This window comes from Nomascus leucogenys, chromosome 4 (assembly GCF_006542625.1).
Source record: "Nomascus leucogenys isolate Asia chromosome 4, Asia_NLE_v1, whole genome shotgun sequence".
Classification (NCBI taxonomy): domain Eukaryota; kingdom Metazoa; phylum Chordata; class Mammalia; order Primates; family Hylobatidae; genus Nomascus; species Nomascus leucogenys.
The window spans coordinates 43,740,135-43,761,444 of NC_044384.1; the positions used below are offsets into that span (position 1 = coordinate 43,740,135).

At 39.3% G+C, this 21,310-nt stretch overlaps 1 protein-coding gene across 1 annotated transcript in view; it reads left to right on the forward strand.

Annotated features, from left to right (window-relative positions):
- The first annotated feature begins 4,062 nt into the window (after positions 1-4,062).
- The window catches only part of RPRD1A (regulation of nuclear pre-mRNA domain containing 1A), a 78,451-nt gene continuing 61,203 nt past the window's right edge, over positions 4,063-21,310 (forward strand). Inside the window, exon 1 of the mRNA XM_030810564.1 lies at positions 4,063-4,403. Within this exon, the coding sequence (XP_030666424.1) occupies positions 4,253-4,403 (151 nt within the window). The 5' untranslated portion in view covers positions 4,063-4,252. The remainder of the gene's footprint in view (positions 4,404-21,310) is intronic.

Genomic DNA, 21,310 nt, shown 5'->3' on the forward strand with positions numbered 1-21,310 from the left:
TTGGCTCACTGCAACCTCTACCTCCCGGGTTCAAGCGATTCTCCTGCCTCAGCCTCCAGAGCAGCTGGGACTATAGGCACACGCCACCATGCCCAGCTAATTTTTGTATTTTTAGTAAAGACGGTATTTCACCATTATTTGCCAGGCTGGTCTCGAACTCCTGACTTTGTGATCCACCCCCCCCCCCCCCGGCCTCCCAAAGTGCTAGGATTACAGGCATGAGCCACCACGCCCAGCCTGATAAATGTTTTGATATAACTGTAGCTTTGAAGTAATTTTTGAAATAAGAAACTGTGAATCCTCCAACTTTGTTTTTCAAGATTGTTTTGATTATTCGGGGCTCCTTTCAATTCCATATGAATTTTAAGGTCAGGTTTTCCATTTCTGCATAAAAGGCCATTGGTATTTTAACATGAATTGCATTGAATTTGAGGATTGCTTGGGGGTATTATTACCATCTTAAGAATATTAAATCCTCCAACCCATGAACACAGGGTATCTTTCTATTTATTTAGGTATTTGATATATTTCACCAATATTTTGTAGTTTTCAGTATACAAGTCTTACATTTCTTTGATTAAATTTATTCCACAGTATTTCAGCCTTTTTCGATGTTATTGTAAATAAGATTTTTTTCTTAATGTCATTTTCAAATTATTTATTATCAGTGTGTATAAATACAACTCATTTTTGTGTGTTGATCTTATATCCCACAACTTTGCTGAATTTGTTTATTATCTCTAAATTTTGTGGGTGGATTCTTTAAGATTTATATCTAAGATCATATCTTCTGTGAATGGAGACCATTTTACCTCCTGCTTTCCAATTTAGAGACAAGATATAAAAACAAGTCATAAGTATCTAAAGGTATAAATAGTTACAGTCAATATTTTGAAAATATACCTTTAAGTAACAATGTCCATAAATGTAGATCTAACAGCCTAGTGCCAAAAGCCATGGTACATTCATACATAGAATGTTCTGGGAGCCTGGAGCAGGGACAGCAAAATTAGACTGTGAACCAAGGAAGACAGAAGAGTTGGTGCTATGACTGAGTCACGGAGTGCTAAATCTAGCTGGAGAGAGAGAATACATATATTAAATTGTAAATAACAGACTAGTAGTGTAAGTGCTAAATAAGGCATTCAGTAATTAAAAAACACAAAGAAGGAATCTAACATTGACTGGGTGGAAAGAAAAGAAAGCTGAAATTTAAGGCAGAATTTAAGCTGAAATTTTAGGTAGAATTGAGACACAGAGGAAGACAGAGATAGAGAATGAGAAGAGTGGAAATCTCAGGTGAAGACACTGGGAGATGGGAAGTAGTCTTTGGTGGAATGGAATGGAATATCGTTGAAGATACTTTTAAGGTCTCAGAGGATAGATAGGTTTGGCCAGCCTCAGTAGCTCACGTTCTATAATCTCAGCACTTTGGGAGGCAGGGACAGGAGGATGGCTTGAGCCTGAGAATTCAAGACCAGCCTGGGCAACATGGCGAGACCCCATCTCTACAAAAAAAAAAAATTAAAAATAAGCTGGGCGTGATGACACGCCTATAGTCCTAGCTACTTGGTAGGCTGAGGTGGGGGGAATCACCTGAGCCTGGGAGGTTGAGGCGGTGGTGAGCTGTGATGATGCCACTGCACTCCAGCCTGGGCAACAGAGCGATATCTTGTCTCCTTTTAAAAAAAAAAGATAGGTTAAACTTGAACTAAGTTAAAGTTAAAAACTAGGCTAAATAGATTGGATAAACAAAAAGATGCACAATGGAGAAAGAAAGAAATGTAAAGATAGGAATAGATATTGGAGTGAAAGGAGGTGAAGGAAGAGTGAACTTCACCTCTACAACAATATCTCTGAACTTCAGGCAAAAATATACATATTCGGTTCCTACTTGTTGGAAGTTCTTTTTCTTTTTCTTTTTTCTTTTTTTTTTTTTTTGAGATGTAGTCTTGCACTGTTGCCCAGGCTGGAGTGCAATGGCGCGATCTTGGCTCACTGCAACCTCCGCCTCCCAGGTTCAAATGATTCTCCTGCCTCAGCCTCCTGAGTAGCTGAGATTACAGGCGCCCAGCTAATTTTTGTACTTTTTGTGGAGACGGGATTTCACCATGTTGGCCAGGCTGGTCTCGAACTCCTGACCTGGTGATCCACCCACCTCGGCCTCCCAACGTGCTGGGATTACAGGCTTGAGCCACCGCGCCCTGCCCTTCTTTTTCATTTTTTGAGACAGGGTCTTGCTCTGTTGCTCAGGCTGGAATGCAGAGGCACGATCATGACTCACGGCAACCTCTGCCTCTCAGGTTCAGGTGATCCTCCTACCTCAGCTTCCTGGGACCATAGGCGCATGCCACCATGCCCAGCTAATTTTTAAATTTTTAGTAAAGACAGGGACTCACTATGTTGCCCAGGTTGGTGTCTAACTCCTGGGCTCAAGCAATCCTCCCAGCTCGGCCTCCCAGAGTGCTGGGATTATAGACATGAGCCACGCATCTGGCTGCAAAGTTCTTGAATGATGCTTGTCAAAAGATAGTTTAGGAATTCCTATGGTTTCTTATGTATCTTTCTGGAAGTTTCTTGTATTAATATTTAGGGCCAGGCATGGTGGCTTACAACTGTATTCTCAGCACTTCGGGAGGCCGACACAGAGGAGGATTGCTTGAGCCCAGAGGTCGAGACTACAGTGAACATGACTGAACCACACACTCCAGCTTGGGCAACAGAGTAAGACCCGGTCTCAAAAAAAATTTAGAATATGATAGTGTATGCATTAGATTAACAATGAGATTTCTGTAATTAATTTTTAACTATATAATATATTCACGTATACTTTTTGTAAAAATGAAAACAATATGGACACAATTTAAGGGCTCCAATTCTGATCCTCTCCCTGAGACCAGTATTCATGTGGTGTGTATTCCTCCAAACCTTTGCCATGAGTTTACGTACTTGTGAACCCATATGAACTACATACCTTTAAGCAAGAAGTGGTATACTATACTTTTGCTTCCGTAATTAAAAAAAAAATCCAGCTGGGCATGGTGGCTCACACCTGTAATCCCAGCATTTTGGGAGGCCAAGGTGGGAGGAACGCTTGAGCCCAGGAATTCGAGGCTGCAGTAAGCTGTGATCAGGGCACTGAACTCCAGTCTGGGTGAGAGTGAGGCCCTCTCTCAAAAAAACCCCACAAAACCCCACTCAAACCCCTCCAAATCCACCAGAACTTGGATTAATCCATATTTTAAACTGCTGCATGTATTATGGAATATAGACGTATCTGTGTAGATTGCAACAGTGAATGTTCCAATTTTTCACTCTTACTGTGTTGGACTGAACACCTAGTATAAGCTTCCTGTTGCAAACATGCTGGTGTTTTTTTTCAGCATTGACAGCAATTAGTGAAATTGCTAGGAAAGTGTATTCTTATAATTTTTAAATTTTTATTCATTTTTCATTTTTGTGGGTACATAGTAGGTGTATATATTTATGGAGTACATAAGATATTTTGGTACAGGCATGGCAATGCCTAATAATCACATTATGCAAAGTTGGGTATCCATCCCTTTAAGCATTTATCCTTTGTGTTACAAACAATCCAATTACCCTTTTAGTTATTTAAAAATGTACAATTAAATTATTATTGACTCTAGTCCCCCTGTTATGCTATCAAATACTAGGTCCTATTTATATTTAGTCCTTCTATTAGTCCTTCTATTTAGCCCTCCCCCACTACCCTTCCCAGCCTCTGGTCACCATCCTATACTCTATTTAGGAAGGTGTATTTTTAAATGTAATTGGTCATGCAAATAGTCTTTAAAGTGTCTGCCCCAATTTATACCAATTTACACGCCCATGTAGAGATCTGTAATCACTGCTTCTTTGACAGAGTTTCCCTTAAGGAGGGTTCAGGCCTAGCAAACTCCCACCATGCCTCTGAGACTTACCCAGGCGTCACGCCCCTGCCCGCCTCCCCTGCACTTGTTTCAGCTCCGCCCCTTCCGCCCGGCGGTTCCGCCTCTCGGCTGCGCGTTTTCCCAGGGCTTGCAGCGGGAGGGGCGGGGCGTGGGTCCATGTGACGTCACTGCCGGCCGGACGCCATCTTGCTGGTTTGCGGCCGGACTTGGATGAAGCGGCGGCCGTGGTAAGAGCGTGGGGAAGGGTGGGGTGAGGGGGCGAGGCCGCGGCTAGGGCGGTGAAACTCTCCTCCCCTCGGCCCCACCGCGTGGGACGGCGTGAACGTGGTGTCGGAGGGATGTCAGCCTTCTCTGAGGCGGCGCTGGAGAAGAAGCTGTCGGAGTTGAGCAACTCGCAGCAGAGCGTGCAGACCTTGTCCCTGTGGCTCATTCACCACCGTAAACACTCGCGGCCCATCGTCACCGTGTGGGAGCGGGAGCTGCGGAAAGGTGAGTCGCCCGCTTATGTCGGCCGCCCTCCACCACCCGGCCGGCCTCCAGGCGCTCCTGGGAACCCCGCTTCTCCAGCGCCCCCGGCTTCCCGGCTTCGGGATGCCAGCGCGCGGTGGTCTGCGGGCTTGGAGGAGCTGCGTGCACCACGCTTCTGCAAAGTCTGGGCTTAGATATTTATTGAATAAAGGAATGAATAATTTAAAAAGGAAACTCCGGTTAGCTTAACATGGAAACAGTAGCAGGGGATTGGGACTCCACACCCAATTAGGGCCAGAAATTCAGGTGGTTAGGTATTTTTTTCATTCTGTGAATGATAATGGAGGATAAGGGAGGGAGAAGGTAGGGGAGTGGAAAAAAAAAGATTGGTGTGGGTTTGGGAGTTACTTCCGTCATTTCTATAACGCAGCAACTTCTGTGAAATTAATACAGGAATAGTTTTAGAAGTCTAATATAAGAAGATGGGTAATGCGGTGGAAAAGACTCTGAATTTGTAGATTTTAGAGGATCTCAGTTGGGCAAGTTTCTTATAACTTCTGCGTTGCAAATGCCTTACCTGAAAAGGAGAGATTTAGAGTAAGTGACCTAAAGTCCTTTCCTGTTCTATGATTATATGCCCTAATGCAGTGTCTTTGTTTTGCAAAACATTTGATAGTGTTCCTGTAAATGAAGTAAACTTTTTTGAGATGTCTGTCACTAAAATATTCAGAATCAGTTCATGTATGCAGAGCAACTTTGTAAAAAATTGATTATTCTGGTGCGACTGAAAGTAAGAAATTTCATTTGCTTAGTCTGAGCTTGTACTTTCTTAATTCATTGGGTAGAGTGGACACTCTTCATTATTGTTGCAAACATCCTGACGGATATGATGGTTTTTTTATCAAGGGTTAAAGGTTTTAACCGTTGTTAATCAAAATAGATGCTTGCTTACTGAACCTTGTGAAAGCTATATGATGTATGTACATAACAGCCAAAATGTGAGCCAAAATGTTGGCTGTATAGAATGGAGACAATTTGTCCTTGTATATTGTTTGTGGTTATGAAAACGTCACCCATCCTTTAGAAGAAATTGATTTACAGCCCTGTTTTTCAGTTTATGTGTAAGTATATGTGTATTGGCCCTGAATGAGGAATTCATCTTCTGTGAGTGGACAGAAAGGTTTCAGAAACCCTGATATAAAGGTCTGGAAAGTAGCTGTGAACTTTGAAAAGTCAGGAATTAGCTTTGCTTTTACATTTTACTAGAGTTCAGAATCGGTAACAGGTTTATCTTTTTTGTTTTTGCAGAGAGCATTTAGAAACACATGTAATCAATATAGGGTTAATACCCAGACTCTCTTAAGAATTATTACAAATCAGTCAAAAAAATGGCAGTACTGTTTATAGGCATTTCACATGAGGAAATCTGAAAGGTCAATAAATGATACTTAATCTTACAAATCAGGAAAAAGTAAGCCAGTGAGGTACCACTTTATGTTCATCAATTTGGCAAAATAAAAACTATGACAATATGGATAATTGTTGCAGACGAAGAGAAACAGGAACTCTTATACCACTTGGTGGGAATGTAAAAACATGTAACTATTTTGTAGATCAACTTAGTTAATGAAGTTGGAGGTATATATTAAATATATCCTTTGACCCAGCAGTTTTCTTTCTAGGAATATATTCTAGAAATAAGTATTGTTCTCAAGAATTATGTTTATTGCAGCTTCATAACAACAAAATTGAAAACAAGTGAGACCCTGCCTGGGCAACTTAGTGAGACCCTGTCTTTACAAAAAATAAGAAAACAAAAAAACCATTCCATTAGCTTGAGAATGGACAAATAAATTGTGATATTAATAAAATGTAATACTATCCAAAAGTTCTCACGAATGGACTAGAGCTGCATGAAACAACATGACTGAATTGAAAAACAAACAAAATCTTGAGCTAAGAAAACAAGGTACAGATGAATAATGCTATGGAGTAAAGTTTAAAAACATGCTCCTTTTGTTTATAGATACCTATATTAAAATATGCATAGTAGTGATTAACACCATATTCCAAGATAGTGGTTGCCATAGTGTGTCCGGAATTGGTGGGTTCTTGGTCTCGCTGACTTCAAGAATGAAGCTGTGGACCCTCGTGGTGAGTGTTAACAGTTCTTAAAGATGGTGTGTCCAGAGTTTGTTCCTTCTGATGTTCAGATGTGTCTGGAGTTTCTTCCTTCTGGTGGGCTCGTGGTCTCACTGGCTTCAGGAGTGAAGCTGCAGACCTTCACGGTGAGTGTTACAGCTCTTAAAGGCAGCGCGTCTGGAGTTGTTGGTCCCTCCTGGTGGGTTCGTGGTCTCACTGGCTTTAGGAGTGAAGCTGCAGACCTTCGCGGTGAGTGTTACAGCTCATAAAGGCGGCAGGGACCCAAAGAGTGAGCAGCAGCAAGATTTACTGTAAAGAGTGAAAGAACAAAGCTTCCCTAGCATGGAAGGGGACCCAGGTGGGTTGCTGCTGCTGGCTTGGGTGGCCTGCTTTTATTTTATCTGGCCCCAGCCACATCCTACTGATTGGTCCATTTTACAGAGAGCTGATTGGTCCATTTTGACAGAGTGCTGATTGGTGCATTTACAATCCTTTAGCTAGATACAGAGCACTGATAGGTGCATTTACAAACCTTTAGCTAGACACAGAGTGCTGATTGGTGCGTTTACAAACTTCTAGCTAGGCACAGAGCACTGATTGGCGCGTTTACAAACCTTGAGCTAGACACAGAGTGCTGATTGGTGCGTTTACAATCCTTTAGCTAGACAGAAAAGTTTTCCAAGTCCCCACCCGACCCAAAAGCCCAGCTGGCTTCATCTCTCAATGGCACTTGCCGCAGGACTTTGCGGCACCTAGCCCCGGGCACTCCAGCCCAGAGGGAGCTCGTCCCCCATGAAGCCCAGCAGGCACCCACCCGGAACCATGCGTAGCCCAGGCTCCCGCCCACGCCTCTCTCTCCACACCTCCCCGCCAGTGGAGGGAGCTGGCTCTGGCCTCAGCCAACCCCAGAGAGGGGCTCCCGCAGTGCAGCGGCGGGCTGAAGGGCTCCTTGAGCTCGGCCAGAGCGGACGCCGAGGCTGAGGAGGCGCCGAGAGCGAGGAAGGGCTGCTAGCACGTTGTCACCTCTCAATAGGAGAAAGCTATCTAATATTTAATGTATTTAAGAAAATGGTACAAATGTGGGAAAATTAAAAGATGTGCTTTTAGCAAGGTTTGTGATGTTTCCATATGATTAAGTGTTTCATAAGTGGAAAAAGTTAAAGCATATAGAAAGATGCTTTAGGAGGAGGGTGGTAGTGATGTTAGTGTTGATAGTAACGGTGATGCTGATGAACATACTGCTGCCGCTTCAATCCTCGTATTAGCCTGGGCTACTCTGCCAAGGGTTTCCTTTTCTTGACAGATGACTGCTTATGCAGGGTGTAGCCTTTGTGTCCTTCCCCTTTCCTGCAGTTTTGCTTATCAACTTAAGGATTCTCATCTCCTGTAGTTTAATGATAATGGCAATCAGTTACTGAGTACCAGACATTCTTTTAGTTATTTTACCATATCTTGAATCCCATTATTTCTGCAGAATAATTATAAAAGGAATTGATCAATCTTGAAAGTATATTACAACAAACTAAGGAAAATTAGTTGAACATTTTGTGTTAAGCTAGGCATTCTTTAGTTTCTCAAAGAGTGTAAAGACAAAAATGTGAGAGTGGGAGAAGCTACTGTTTAAAATAAAGGAATGAGCTGGGTAACGTGGCTCACGCCTGTAATCACGGGACTTTAGGAGGCTGAGGGAGGTGGATTGCCAGAGCTCAGGAGTTCGAGACCAGCCTGGCCAACATGGCAAAACCCTGTCTCTACAAAAAATACCAAAATTAGCTGGGCGTGATGGCTCAGGCCTAAGCTACTCGGGAGGCTGAGGTTGGAGGATCACTTGAGTCCAAGAGGTTTAGGCTGCAGTGAGCCAAGTGCGCCACTGCACTCCAACCAGGGTGACAGAGCAAGGCCCTGTCTCAGAAAACAAACAAACAAATATAAGAATGAATAAGTAAAATTATATATGTTATATATGGTAGCCATTCAGTTATGAAGGTTTCCCTTCTTTTCCTACCTTCCTTATCTTTGTCTCCTTTAAAGAAAGAGTTTCTGTTTGGAGGGATAAACCTCAAGGCCTTTATGAAGACCAAAATGACAAACAATTTTCCTGATAAATGCAGTAAAGTGTAATCAAAAATGTAAGTGACCATTTTGTTACTTCTTTATTAAGATGTAATTCACATACCACACCAGTTACCCATTCAAAGTATACTATTCAGTGGTTTTTAATATGTTTATATAATTGTAAAGCTACCACCAGTTTTAGAACATTTTTATTACCCAGGAAGAAACTCCATGCCATTTAGCTGTTGTCCCCAGTCCCCCATCTCTCCCAACCCTAGGCAACTGCTAATTTACTTTGTATCTATAGATTGGACTATTTTTACCATTTCATATGAATAGAATTATATAGTATGTGGTCTTTTGCGTGTTTTCCATCCATGCTGTAACATGGATGAGCCTGGAAAACATGCTAACTAAAAGAAGCGAGTTGCAAAAGACCACTTACTGTCCTTCAGTCCTTTTCATGGCCAAATATTCTGTTGTATGAATTTAGCCATCCATCAGTTGATAGACGTTTGAGTTGTTTCCACTTTTTGGCTATTATAAATAATGCTGCTGTGAGCACTCCTGTACAAGTTTTTTTTGTGGATATGTTTTCATCTTGGATATTTACTGAGGAGTGGAATTTCTGGGTCACATGGGAATCCTATGTTCAATCTTTTGAGGATCCACCAGGCTATTTTCCACAGTGGGTACATGTTTTTAAAATACATTCCTACCAGCAGTGTATGAGGGTCCAGTTTCTCTACATTCTTGCTATATTTGTTATCTGTCTTTTTGGTTACAGCTGTCCTAGTGGGTATGAAGTGGTATCTCATAATTTTGATATGCATTTCCCAGATGACTAATGACACTGAGCCTATTTTCATGTACTTATTGGCCATTTGGATGTTGTCTGGAGAAATGTCTATTTTAAAATAAAATTTGTCTTTTTATGATTGAGTTGTAAGTGTTCCCAATGTATTCTAGGTACAAGTATTGTATTAGATTCATACCACAAATATTTTCTTCCATTCAGTGGGTTGTCTTTTTACTTTCTTAATAGTGTCCTTTGAAGGTGACTGTTTTAAACTGTAAATGTCTCAGTCAATACTAGGCTAAATTATGAAACTTAATATACATCATTAGTTTATATTCATTTCTGTAGAAATATTGACCATGAACATACCTGAACTTAGAAACCAACACTAACATTTGGGCTCTTTTCTACACATACTTGCTGAAAGATCTCTATAAGAGCTGTAGAAAGCAAGATAGATAGGAGGAAATTCTTTGTAGTTGGTGAAGGTCACTGCCCTCCCTAGTCTAGTGATTGTATCCTTTGTACCAGCCTCTTTTATGTTATATTGGTGTCTTAACAAAACTATAAGTGCCTCAACCCCTTAAAGTATGTTAACTCACCCTGTGTTTATTGATTGTGTATTACAATGGTAAAGAAAACAAAGAGAAAACAGTTTATCCCCGCCCTCAGAATTTATAGTCTTGTGGTAAGGGCAACCAATAAACAAAAAATTTTAAATACAAATTTTGTGTTTAGTTCTTTGAAGGAGGAAATCTTTAGTTAGAGGGAAATCATCTCTGCAAGGTGACGTTTAATAAAAGACCTTTTATATTGTATTATAGGTTGGGGGGTTACATATTGGTTGTGAAATAGATAGTGGGCTCCTTCAGGTTGTTTTCCCTATTTCAAATTTTAGCTCCCCAGCATACTGCGTTTGATGAAAGTTTTTAAATATTCGTTGAATTAACATTCGTATTCACTAATACGGCTTAAATTTGTAAGATGTGCTAAAATAAGTACTGTATATTCTTGGCTGTTCTTATTAATTTGGTTTTAGAAAAATGGAGAAGTGAAAGAACATTTTTCTTTCTTTTTTTTGAGACGGAGTCTCGCTTTGTTGCCCAGGCTGGAGTGCAGTGGCGCGATCTCAGCTCACTGCAACCTCCACCTTCCCGGGTTCATGCCATTCTCCTGTCTCAGCCTCCCAAGTAGCTGGGACTATAGGCACCCGCCACCACGCCTGGCTAATTTTTTTGTATTTTTAGTAGAGATGGGGTTTCACCGTGTTAGGATGGTCTCAATCTCCTGACCTGGTGATCCACCTGCCTCGGCCTCCCAAAGTGCTGGGATTACAAGCGTGAGCCACCACACCTGGCCAAAAGAACATTTTTCATTTGCTTTAAAAATATATAGCAATATAAATCCTAAAAATGAAGAGATTCTATTTTAAATTGACAATTCAGTGGCTGTTATGTTGTCTGATACTGTTACTTGTTTCTGTTTCAGAGTTAGAATTGAAAAAGTAGGTAGACAATGCTTACACCTTCTAAGTTCTTATATTTAAGAGGATTAATGTTGTCAAACTGACATGGTGACTCCCATGTAGTCATCTTGCAGCTTCAATAGTTATAGTCTTTCTTAACACCTCTAAAAAAACTTAATTTCTTAAGATATCGAATATTGAGCCAGTATTTATTTCCGTGATCATTTCACTTTTTTAAAAGCCATTTGTTTGAATCAGGATCCAAGTAAAGTTCATTTATTGCAATTGATTACTACGTAAATAAAGTTCCTTTACATCTATGTGTGCCATCTGTCTTTTATTTTAAATGTATTCTTTGAAAAAAATCAAATTGGTTGTTCCAAAGAAATTCTTATTCTAGACCAGGAATTTCTCCTACTTTCTGGTTTGAGGATCTCTTTACTCTTAAAAATGGAAGATTCTAGATCTTTTGTTTATGTGGGTTATATCTATTGGTAGTTACTACATTGGAAATTAAAACACTTAAAAATTTATTTAATAATTATTTGTTTTAAAACTATAATACTAAATCGATTCATATTAAATAATATTTTAAAAATTTTTAATTAAGGCCGGGTATGGTGGCGCATGCCTGTAATCCCAGCACTTTGGGAGGCTGAGGCAGGCAGATCACATGAGGTCAGGAGTTTGAGACCAGCCTGGGCAACTGGCAAAACCATGTCAGCACTAAAAATTTAAAAATTAGCCGGACGTGGTGGTGCACATCTGTAATCCCAGCTGCTTGGGAGGCTGAGGCACAAGAATTACTTGAACCCGGGAGGCGGAGGTTGCAATGAACTGAGATTACTCCAAGCCTGGGCGACAGACTGTGTCTCAAAAAAAAAAAAAGATTTTTAAAATTACAAATGGACACATTGTACGTATTTATGGGATACAGTTTGATGTTTTGATGTGTATGTTGGTCTAATGATCAAATAAGGGTAGTTAGTATCCATTACCTCATGCAATTATCATAACATAAATAACATTTTTAATGAAAACCAATTATGTTTGCTAAAAAATACCAGGGAAAGGAGTGATTATTTTACATTTTTGCAAATCTTTATAAGATCTGTCTTAATAGAAGCCTGCTGAATTCTCATGTCTTTTTCTGCATTCAGTCTTGCTGTATCACATGACCTCTGCAAAACAACACTGTACGTTTCTGAGAGAATGAGAGTGAAAAAAGGCAAATAATAGATGAGCATTCTTGTGAAAGTAGTTCTGACTTAATTGACCCCATGAAAGTGTCTTGACCCCCTGGGATCCACAGACTGTTGGCTGAGAAGTGGACTATTTTCTGAATATTGATAATTAGATCAAGAGACTAGGATACATTGCTTTGCCTTAAGCAGACATATCCCTCTAAAATATTAATTCCCCAGAAAAACAGAAACTGAATTTATAAAATTTCCCTTTGGCCCATAACGTAATTTTATTTAGGTTCTCTTTCCTGTGACATTAAGGTTTTTTAAAAAAAGATGTTGATTTGATGTTTTTACAGCTGATTCAACAAATTATCTCTAAATTTCTTATGAAAATAAAAGTTCTTACATTAAATAAACATAATCTGTAATTTTACAGGCTTTTTTTCTTGATAAAATAAATTTTTCAGTCAAAATGTACAAGTAGAAGTTTCTTCTGTTGGTTTTCTGGCCGGGTGCAGTGGCTCATGCGTGTAATCCCAGCCAGCCCTTTGGGAGGCTGAGGTGGGTGGATTGTTTGAGGCCAGGAGTTTGAAACCAGCCTGGGTAACATGGCAAAACCCCGTCTCTACTAAAAATACAAAAATTAACGGGGTGTGGTGGTGCATGACTATAGTTCCAGCTACCCAGGAGGCTGAGGTAGGAGGATTGCTTGAGCCTGGAGACGGAGGTTGCAGTGAGCCATGATCTGGCCAGTGCAGTCTGGCCTGGGCAACAGAGTGAGACCCTGTCACAAAAAATACAAGAAGTTTCTTCTGTTAGTTTTCTTTATTCAAGAAATACTTATTGACCTCCTTACTGTCTTAGTGAACAAGGATGATTGAGCAGATAAAAGGACATACATCTGTGTTCATGGAGCTTACGTTATCAGCCAGGCAAGTGGACTCTGCTAAACTAGTAACTGCACAGTAATACAAAGGAGAAATGTAATTGGGAACCTATCCTAGTTTATGGAATCAGGGAAGGATCCTTTGATTTAAGATTTGAAGTATATGTAGAATTTACTAGGAGCTGTACTGAGAATATAGACATAGGTTTTAGCTGTTGTAATCATTTGAATGTGGTCTTATGTAGAACAGCATTATTTGACTTTTCAAATAGAACATTTCTGTTCATAAGTCCTTTCTGGAGGTAGACAGGATAATACACATTTAGATAAACTTTTATTTTTTATTTTTTTTTTGAGACAGGGTCTTACTCTCTCACCCAGGCTAGAGTGCAGTGGCATGATCTCGACTCACAGCAACCTCTGCCTCCTGGGCTTAAGTGATCCTCCCACTTCAGCCCCCTGAGTACTGGGACTATAGGTGCACACCACCATGCCTGACTAATAATTTTTTTTGTATTTTTTGTAGAGACGATGTTTGCCATATTGCCCAGGCTGGTCTCAAACTCCTGGGCTCAAGTGATCCTCCCGTTTTGGCCTCCCAAAGTGCTGGGATTACCGGCATGAGCCATGGAGCCTGGGCTAGATAAACTTTTAGTGTTTTATGTCTGAAAATAAGTGACTTAAGGGTTGTGTGTGTGTGTGTGTGTGTGTGTGCGTGTGATATATATATATATATATATTTGTTTTTTGTTTTTTTTTTTTTTTGAGAGACAGGGCTTGGCTCTGTTGCCCAGGCTGGAGTGTGGTGGCAGATCAAGGCCCGCTGCAGCCCCAACCTCCCAGGCTCAATCAGTCCTCCTGAGTAGCTAGGACCACAGGTGCATGCTACCATGACTGGCTGAATTTTTTTTTTTTTTTTTTTTGGTAGAAACAGGGTCTAGCTATGTTGCTGAGGCTGGTCTCGAACTCCTGGGCTCAGATGATCCTCCTGTCTTGGCCTCCCAACGTGCTGGGATTATAGGTGTCAGCATCGTGCCTCACCTTTTAATTTATTTTTGTTTGTAAAAATGTATTAAGAGGATTATACAGAAAAAAGAAAAATAAAAGGATTATAATGATGAATTATTTATTTAGTCACCTTGCTGTCATCTGAGCTTTTTGGTCATTTTGGTTCTCTTGCATAACTCGTGGCTGTTCTGAGGTGCCTGTTCATCTTGTTCTCCTTTTTATAGCTTTTTCTTCTTTCTATCTGTAATAACTGGTAATTTTTTTTTTTTTAACAAAATGGTTTACCATGCTTATGTTGAATGCTTGGATTTTCCAGGTGTATTTTTAAAAATATTTATTTAGCAGGTAATATGCACATAATATGAAATTTAAAAGGCAAAAAAGGCTGGGCATGGTGGCTCACACCTGTAATCCCAGCACTTTGGGAGGCCGAGGTGGGCATATCACTTGAGATCAGGAGTTCAAGACCAGCCTAGCCAACATGGTGAAACTCTGTCCCTACTAAAAATACAAAATTTAGCTGAGTGTGGTGGCGGGCACCTGTAATCCCAGCTACTTGGGAGGCTGAGGCGGGAGAATCGCTTGAACCTGGGAGGTGCAGGTTGCAGTGAGCCGAGATTGTGCCACCGCATTCTAGCCTGGGAGACAAAGCAAGACTCCCATCTCAAAAAAAAAAAAAACCAAAAAAACCCAAAAGGCTTTAAAGAATAATATATGGGTTTTTTCCATTCCTATTCCCTCCTTAACCATTTCTCTGCACAGAATCAGTCTGTTAACAGTTTAATGGCATTGCTTCATTTTAAAAAATGATTGCATTGTATTTCACTTTATGGATGTGCCAAAATTTACATAATTGTTCTGTTGATGAACGTTTAGGATGTCAGTTTTTTCTGTTAAAATTTTTCTATTAAAATTTATAAATATATGTTTGTTAGTAAATATTCTAGTATTTTCTTAATGGTTTCAGGTGATGGTTTAAGAGACCTTGATAGAAGTGCTAGGCATTAGGTTATCACACAATTTTGTGAAAAGTTCATTTTTACCTCTACCCATTTGATATGCTACCTTGTTTTTCTATGTATCTGGGTGTATTTTCACTCTCATTCTGTTGCATTGATCTGTCCACCCATGTAGCACTGTTATTCCTTATTATGTTTTCATGTCTGATAGGACATCCACCCTCTCAGACATGCTTTTTTCCCTTCAGCAATTACTCTTCCCTGTTTCAGAGTTTTCTTGTGTATTCTTGTTTTGTTTTTCTATATAAATTCTAGAATCAATTTATTTATAAGAACAAATTTTTTGATATTTCTGGAATTACCACTTTAATTTGTTACGGTATCTGAAAGAGAATGTATGTCTTTATAATGGCAAATGTCAGGCTGAGAACTGTGCAATCTTATTTTAAATGTGTATTTAAGTGATTTTCAGGTGTCACTTCATGATACTTTGTAAAAAAAACTAAAGAGTATCATGAAATGCACATTTAAGTTTGAAATAATTGTCTAACTTTGTGCTAAATGTATCTTACTTGATTCTCATACAGGCTAATAGAAGGAAGTATTGAAGGATTAAGTCGCATTATGAAAAAAGACTTAAAACTGAAAACATCAATTAGTTTTTCTCTAAGTTGGGAAATGGTTTGTATTAATTGATTTTTGTGATGGCACACTTTGATCCAGTTAAAGGAACATCATTTTGCTTCAGAGTATGGTTTAAAAATACCTTAGACATTTAATCTAGCAAATCATTTTTGTCAAGGACCATATTTTTGCCAAACTATCAAAAAATTCATTTTTCTTAGTTGAATATCATGAGGTATTATCTTGAACAGCATTTGTGATGGTTAATTTTCTGTGTCAACTTGACTGGGCAACAGGATGCCCAGACATTCAGCCAGCCATTTCTGGATATGTGTGTGGAGGTGTTTTCTGGATGAGATGAACATTTAAATCAGACTGAGAAAAACAGATGCCCTCCCTAGTGTAAGTATGCCTTATCCAGCCAGTTGAAGACATAAATAGAACGAAAAGGTTGATTCTTCAGTGAATAAGGGAGAACTTCTGCTGACTGCCTTTGAGCTGGGACTTTTTTCTTTCTTTTTTTCTCCTGCCTTTGGACTCAAACTGAAGTATTGGCTGCTCTTCCAAGTCTCCAGTTTGCCAGCCTTCAGACTGGAACTACGCCATTGGAAGTCCTGGTTCTAAGGCCTTCAGACTGGAACTACTCCTTTGGCTCCCCGGGTCTCCAGGCTCTCTTTCAGTCTGAACTGCAGATTGTCAGCCTCCAGATTTCCCATGGCCAATTCCTTATTATCAGCCAATATTTCTGTCTCTGTCTGTGCTATTGGTTCTATTTCTTTGGAGATCCCCAAGTAAAAGTAATCTGAGCACTTCATCTAGATTTACTAACATTTTATTTATTTATTTACTTATTTATTTTGAGATGGAGTCTCACTCTGTTGCCCAGGCTGGAGTGCAGTGGCGTGACCACTGCTCACTGCAACCTCCGCCTCCCTGGTTCGTGATTCTCCTGCCTCAGCCTCCCGAGTAGCTGGGATTACAGGCACCCGCCACCACATCTGCCTAATTTTTTTCTATTTTTAGTAGAGATGGGGTTTCATCATGTTGGCCAGGTTGGTCTTGAACTCGTGACTTCAAGTGATCTGCCTGTCTCGGCCTCCCAAGGTGCTGGGATTACAGGCATGAGCCACCATGCCCGGCCATAGATTTACTAGCATTCAATTGGTAAATCAATTAGTGTGGGTTTATAATTTGATGCTTTAGATGGTGTTTTTACTTTCTGTCATAAATATGCTGATGATTCGATGATCTTTTTCTGTAGCCCCAGTCTCAGTGTCACTGAATGGCATTTCCTAAACATCCCAAACTCATTGTGCACATAAACCCTTTTTTGTCATCTTCCCCCATTCCCATTCCTCTTCCCTGTTGCTCTGCCTTTCCTATTTCAGTGAAAGGCATTACTAATCTTCTAGTTGCCTATGCTCAGAACTTCAAGATTGTTTCAACCCCTTCCTTCATAGTTTTCTCACCTTCAGCTTTTTTTGTTGTTGTTTTTGGCAGCATCTCCCTTTTCCTTTTTCACCCCACTGCCTAGGTTCTCATATTTACTAACATTCTTGCAGTAGCCTCCCAGCAGATCTCCTTGTGTCTAATCTCATTCACCTACTAGCTGTCCTCCTTACTCATGTTAACATAGAATTACTATATGACCCAGTAATTTCACTCCTAGGTATAACGAGACTTGAAAACAGATATTCAAACAAATACTTTATAAGAATTCTCATAATAGGACTGTTCATAGTGACCAAACAATTGAAACAACCTGCATGTTCATCAGCAGATGAATGGATAAACACATATGGTATATCCACATGCTGGAATATTATATTCAGCTATAAAAAGGAATGAAGTACTGATACATTCTACAGTGTGGAGCAACCTCAGAAACATGCAAAGCAAAAGAAGGCAGACACAAAAAGTCACATATTGTGTAATTCCATAATATATGAAATACCTAGAATAGATAAATCCATAATGCTTCAGGGGGCTACAGTGAAGAGGGGAATGGGGAATAAGTACTTAATGGGTGTGGGCTTGTCTTTGGAGGTGCTGAAAATATTTTGGAACTAGATGGAGGTAGTGGTTACACAACCTTACAAATGCACTAAAAACCCCTGAATTATTTGCTTTAAAGTGGTTAAATTTATGGTATGTGAGATTCATTTCAGTTTTGTAAATGATGTATCTTGTACTTTAATGTGTCTGTGTGCTTTTATATACTTTTTCTTTTCTCTATTTCTCCTCTATCCCCTAGTCTCCAGACTCTCATGACAACTCCTCTCTGAAGGTTTTTATAGTCTCTCCTGGGAAGAATTAATTGTTCACCCACCGATCATCCCTAGTTCTGTTTTTTGGGATGGGTTCTTTAAAACTTTTTTTTTAAATTAAACTGTAAAATTTTAAATTTATAATTTCAGTTAACATCTTAAATTTGAATTGAGGTTGGGTGTGGTGGCTTACACCTGTAATCCCAGCACTTTGGGAGGCCGAGGCAGGTGGATCACGAGGTCAGGAGCTCAAGACCAGCCTGGCCAACATGGTAAGACACAGTCTCTACTAAAGATACAAAAAATTAGCGGGGTGTGGTGTTGCATGCCTGTAATCCCAGCTACTCAGGAGGCTGAGGAAGGAGAATCACTTGAGCTCGGGAGGTGGAGGTTGCAGTGAGCCGAGATCGTGCGATTGCACTCCAGCCTGGGTGACAGGGCAAGATTCCGTCCCCCCCCCCCCAAAAAAAAGGATACAACTTATCTTCAATAGCATACAAAAACTCTGTTCCTCTATAGCCCTGTCCTCCTTTTATGTTATCACAAATTATATCTTTATATGTTGTGTGCCATTTGATAAACTTATGTTTTATGCATTTGATTTTTAAATCACATAGGAAACAAAAAGAGGTGACAAACTAAAAATACAACAATATTGGCTTTTATATTTACTTAGGGAGTTACCTTTACTGATGTTCATTATTTCTTATGGCTTCCAGTTGCTATCTGTCTAGTATCCTTTAATTTCATCCTGAAGGACTGTCTTTAGGATTTCTTGTAGGTCAGGTTTACTAGTAACAAACTCTGTCAACTTTTGTTTAGCTTGAAATGTCTTAATTTCTCCTTTAGTTTTGAAGGATTGTTTTGCTAAGTATAAAATCGTGGTTGACAGTTTTTTTTTTTTTTCCTGTTAGGATGTTAAATACATTGTCTCACTGTTTTCTGGTCTCATGGTTTCTAATGAGAAATTGGCTTTTAATCTTACTGAGACTCCCTTCTTGCTGCTTTCAAGATTCTCGTTGTCTTTGTTTTTGACTGATTATAATGTGTCTTAGTGTGGGTTTGAGTTTATCTTGCTTGAAGTTTGTTAAGCTTTTTGGATTTGTAGATTCACATCTTTCTTCAGGTTTTGGAGTTTTCAGCCATTGGTTAATCATGTATTATTTCTTCATCCCTCTCTCTTGCTTTCCTTTTGTAACTTCATAATGCATTTGTTAATTGGCAGATCCCTTAGGCTGTGTTCATTTTTCTTGATTTTTCTTCTCGCCAGACTCAATAATTTTAATTGTCTTCAAATTCACTAATTTTCCCTACTCTTGACATTTTCCATGGTGTCATGTACTTTTAACTGTTGTTATTATAGCATTTATCTATAATAATGTGTTGAATTTCTTATTATTGGAGGACTGAACTTACTTCTTTATTCCCTCAGAACCTAGCATACAATAGACACAATAACTATGTGTTGAATGAGTTACTGAAAGAATGTTGAAAAGTGTGTAGAATCTGAAGGTTTTAGAATTAGAAGGGGTATTAGAGAATATTTGTTTTTTTTCTTTTAGAACTAGTGTATGATTTAGGAACTTCTGATATCTTGAGCCAAATAATGAACCCCCAGTTATATTTTCTTGGTTGAGAAAGACCTGAAAAATTTCCAGCCTTTTTAGTCTATTATATTATTCCACCCTTTTCATACTTAACCGTTTTTAGAGCAGTAGTCTATTAAAGTATGGTCAACAGACCACTGTGGATCACCAAGACCCTTTTAGGGGGTTATATGGGTCCAAAAGGTCAAAATGATTTTCATACTACTACTTAGGCTTTTTTGTCCTTACTTGCTATATTGACACACATCTTGATGATACAAAAGCAAAGGTGGGTGAAAACCAGTAGCACCTCATTAATTAAGGCAAACTGTACTAGTAATCATTGCACAGTTTTCCATTGAACAACATAGGTCTGACCTTTGTGGGTCCATGTATACATGAATTTTCTTCCTTATGCAGCAAGACCACCAACTCCCTAAGTTTTCGGAGGGTCAAAAATTAAATGCAGGTTTTTGATTGTGTGATGGGTTGGTGCCTGTAACACCTGTGTTATTCAAAAGTCAACTGTACTTTTAATGCCACACACCCAGTTTAAAAAAAAATCAGTTTTACCTAATGTGCACATTAAAAGCAGTAAAAAAAAAAAAAAAAAAAAAAAAAAGAAAAAAATTAATTCTGGTGTGGTAGCTCACACCTGTAATCCCAACACTTTTGGAAGCTGAGGTGGTTGGATTGCTTGAGCCCAGGAGTTTGAGACCAGCCTGGGCAACATGGTGAAACCCTGTCTCTACAAAAAAAAAAATACAAAAATTAGCTGGTTGTGGTAGCGTGTGCCTGTAGTTTCAGCTACTCCCTAAGGACTAATAATGGTGAGCATAGTTTCATGTACTTATTGACTATCTACATATCTTTTTTGGATAAATGTCTATTCAAGCAGTTTGTCCGTTTTGAATTGAGTTGTTTTTTGTTGAATTGTAGGAGTTTTTTTTTTTATGTATATTCTGGCTATTAATCTCTTAGAAGTTTAATGATTTGCAAGCCATATATGACACACATTGTGATGATACAAAAGCAAAGGTGGGTGAAAACCAGTAGCACCTAATCATTAATTAAGGCAAACTGTACTGGTAATCATTGCACAGTTTTCCATTGAACAACATACTCGGAGGTTGGAGGATCCCTAACTCAGGAGGTTGAGGCTGTGGTGAGCCATGACTGTGCCACTGTACTCCAGCCTGGGTGACAGAGTGAGACCCTGTTTTGTTTTTTTTTTTTTTATAAATATATATAACAGAATTTACAATTTCAACCTTTTTTATTGTACAGTTCGGTGGCATTAAGTACATTCAGTTATTGTGTAGCACTCATCATTATCTCCAGAACTTTCTTCCATTTTCCCAAACTGAAACTTTGTATCCATTAAACATTAAATCCCCATTTTCTTCTCCCGCAACAACCCTTTTATTTTCTGTCTCTATGCACATCAAAAGCACAAGCAGATACCATTTCATATCCATTAGAATGGCTGTTATCAAAAAACAGAAAATAACAAATGTTAGTGAGGATGTCAAAACAAGTAAGAACCCTGGCACATTGCTGGCCAGAATATAAAATGGTGCAGCTGCTATAGAAAACCGTATGGCAGTTTATAAAAAATTTAAACATACTATTACCATGATTCAGCAATTCCACCTGAGTATAAACTCCTAAAGAATAAAGCCGGGACTCAAACAGATATATGCACACCCATAATTCCAATGTTCCACAGCAGCATTATTCACAACAGCCAAAAGGTGAAAGCAACCCAAGTGTCCAACAACAGATAAATGAATAAACATAATGTAGTGTATACATACAGCAGAATCATTCAGCCTTAAAAAGAAAGGATATTGTAACCCATGCTACAACACAGATGTACCTCAAAAACATTATGCTAAGTGAATTAAACTAGTCACAAAAGAACAAATTGTATGATTCTACTTATATGAG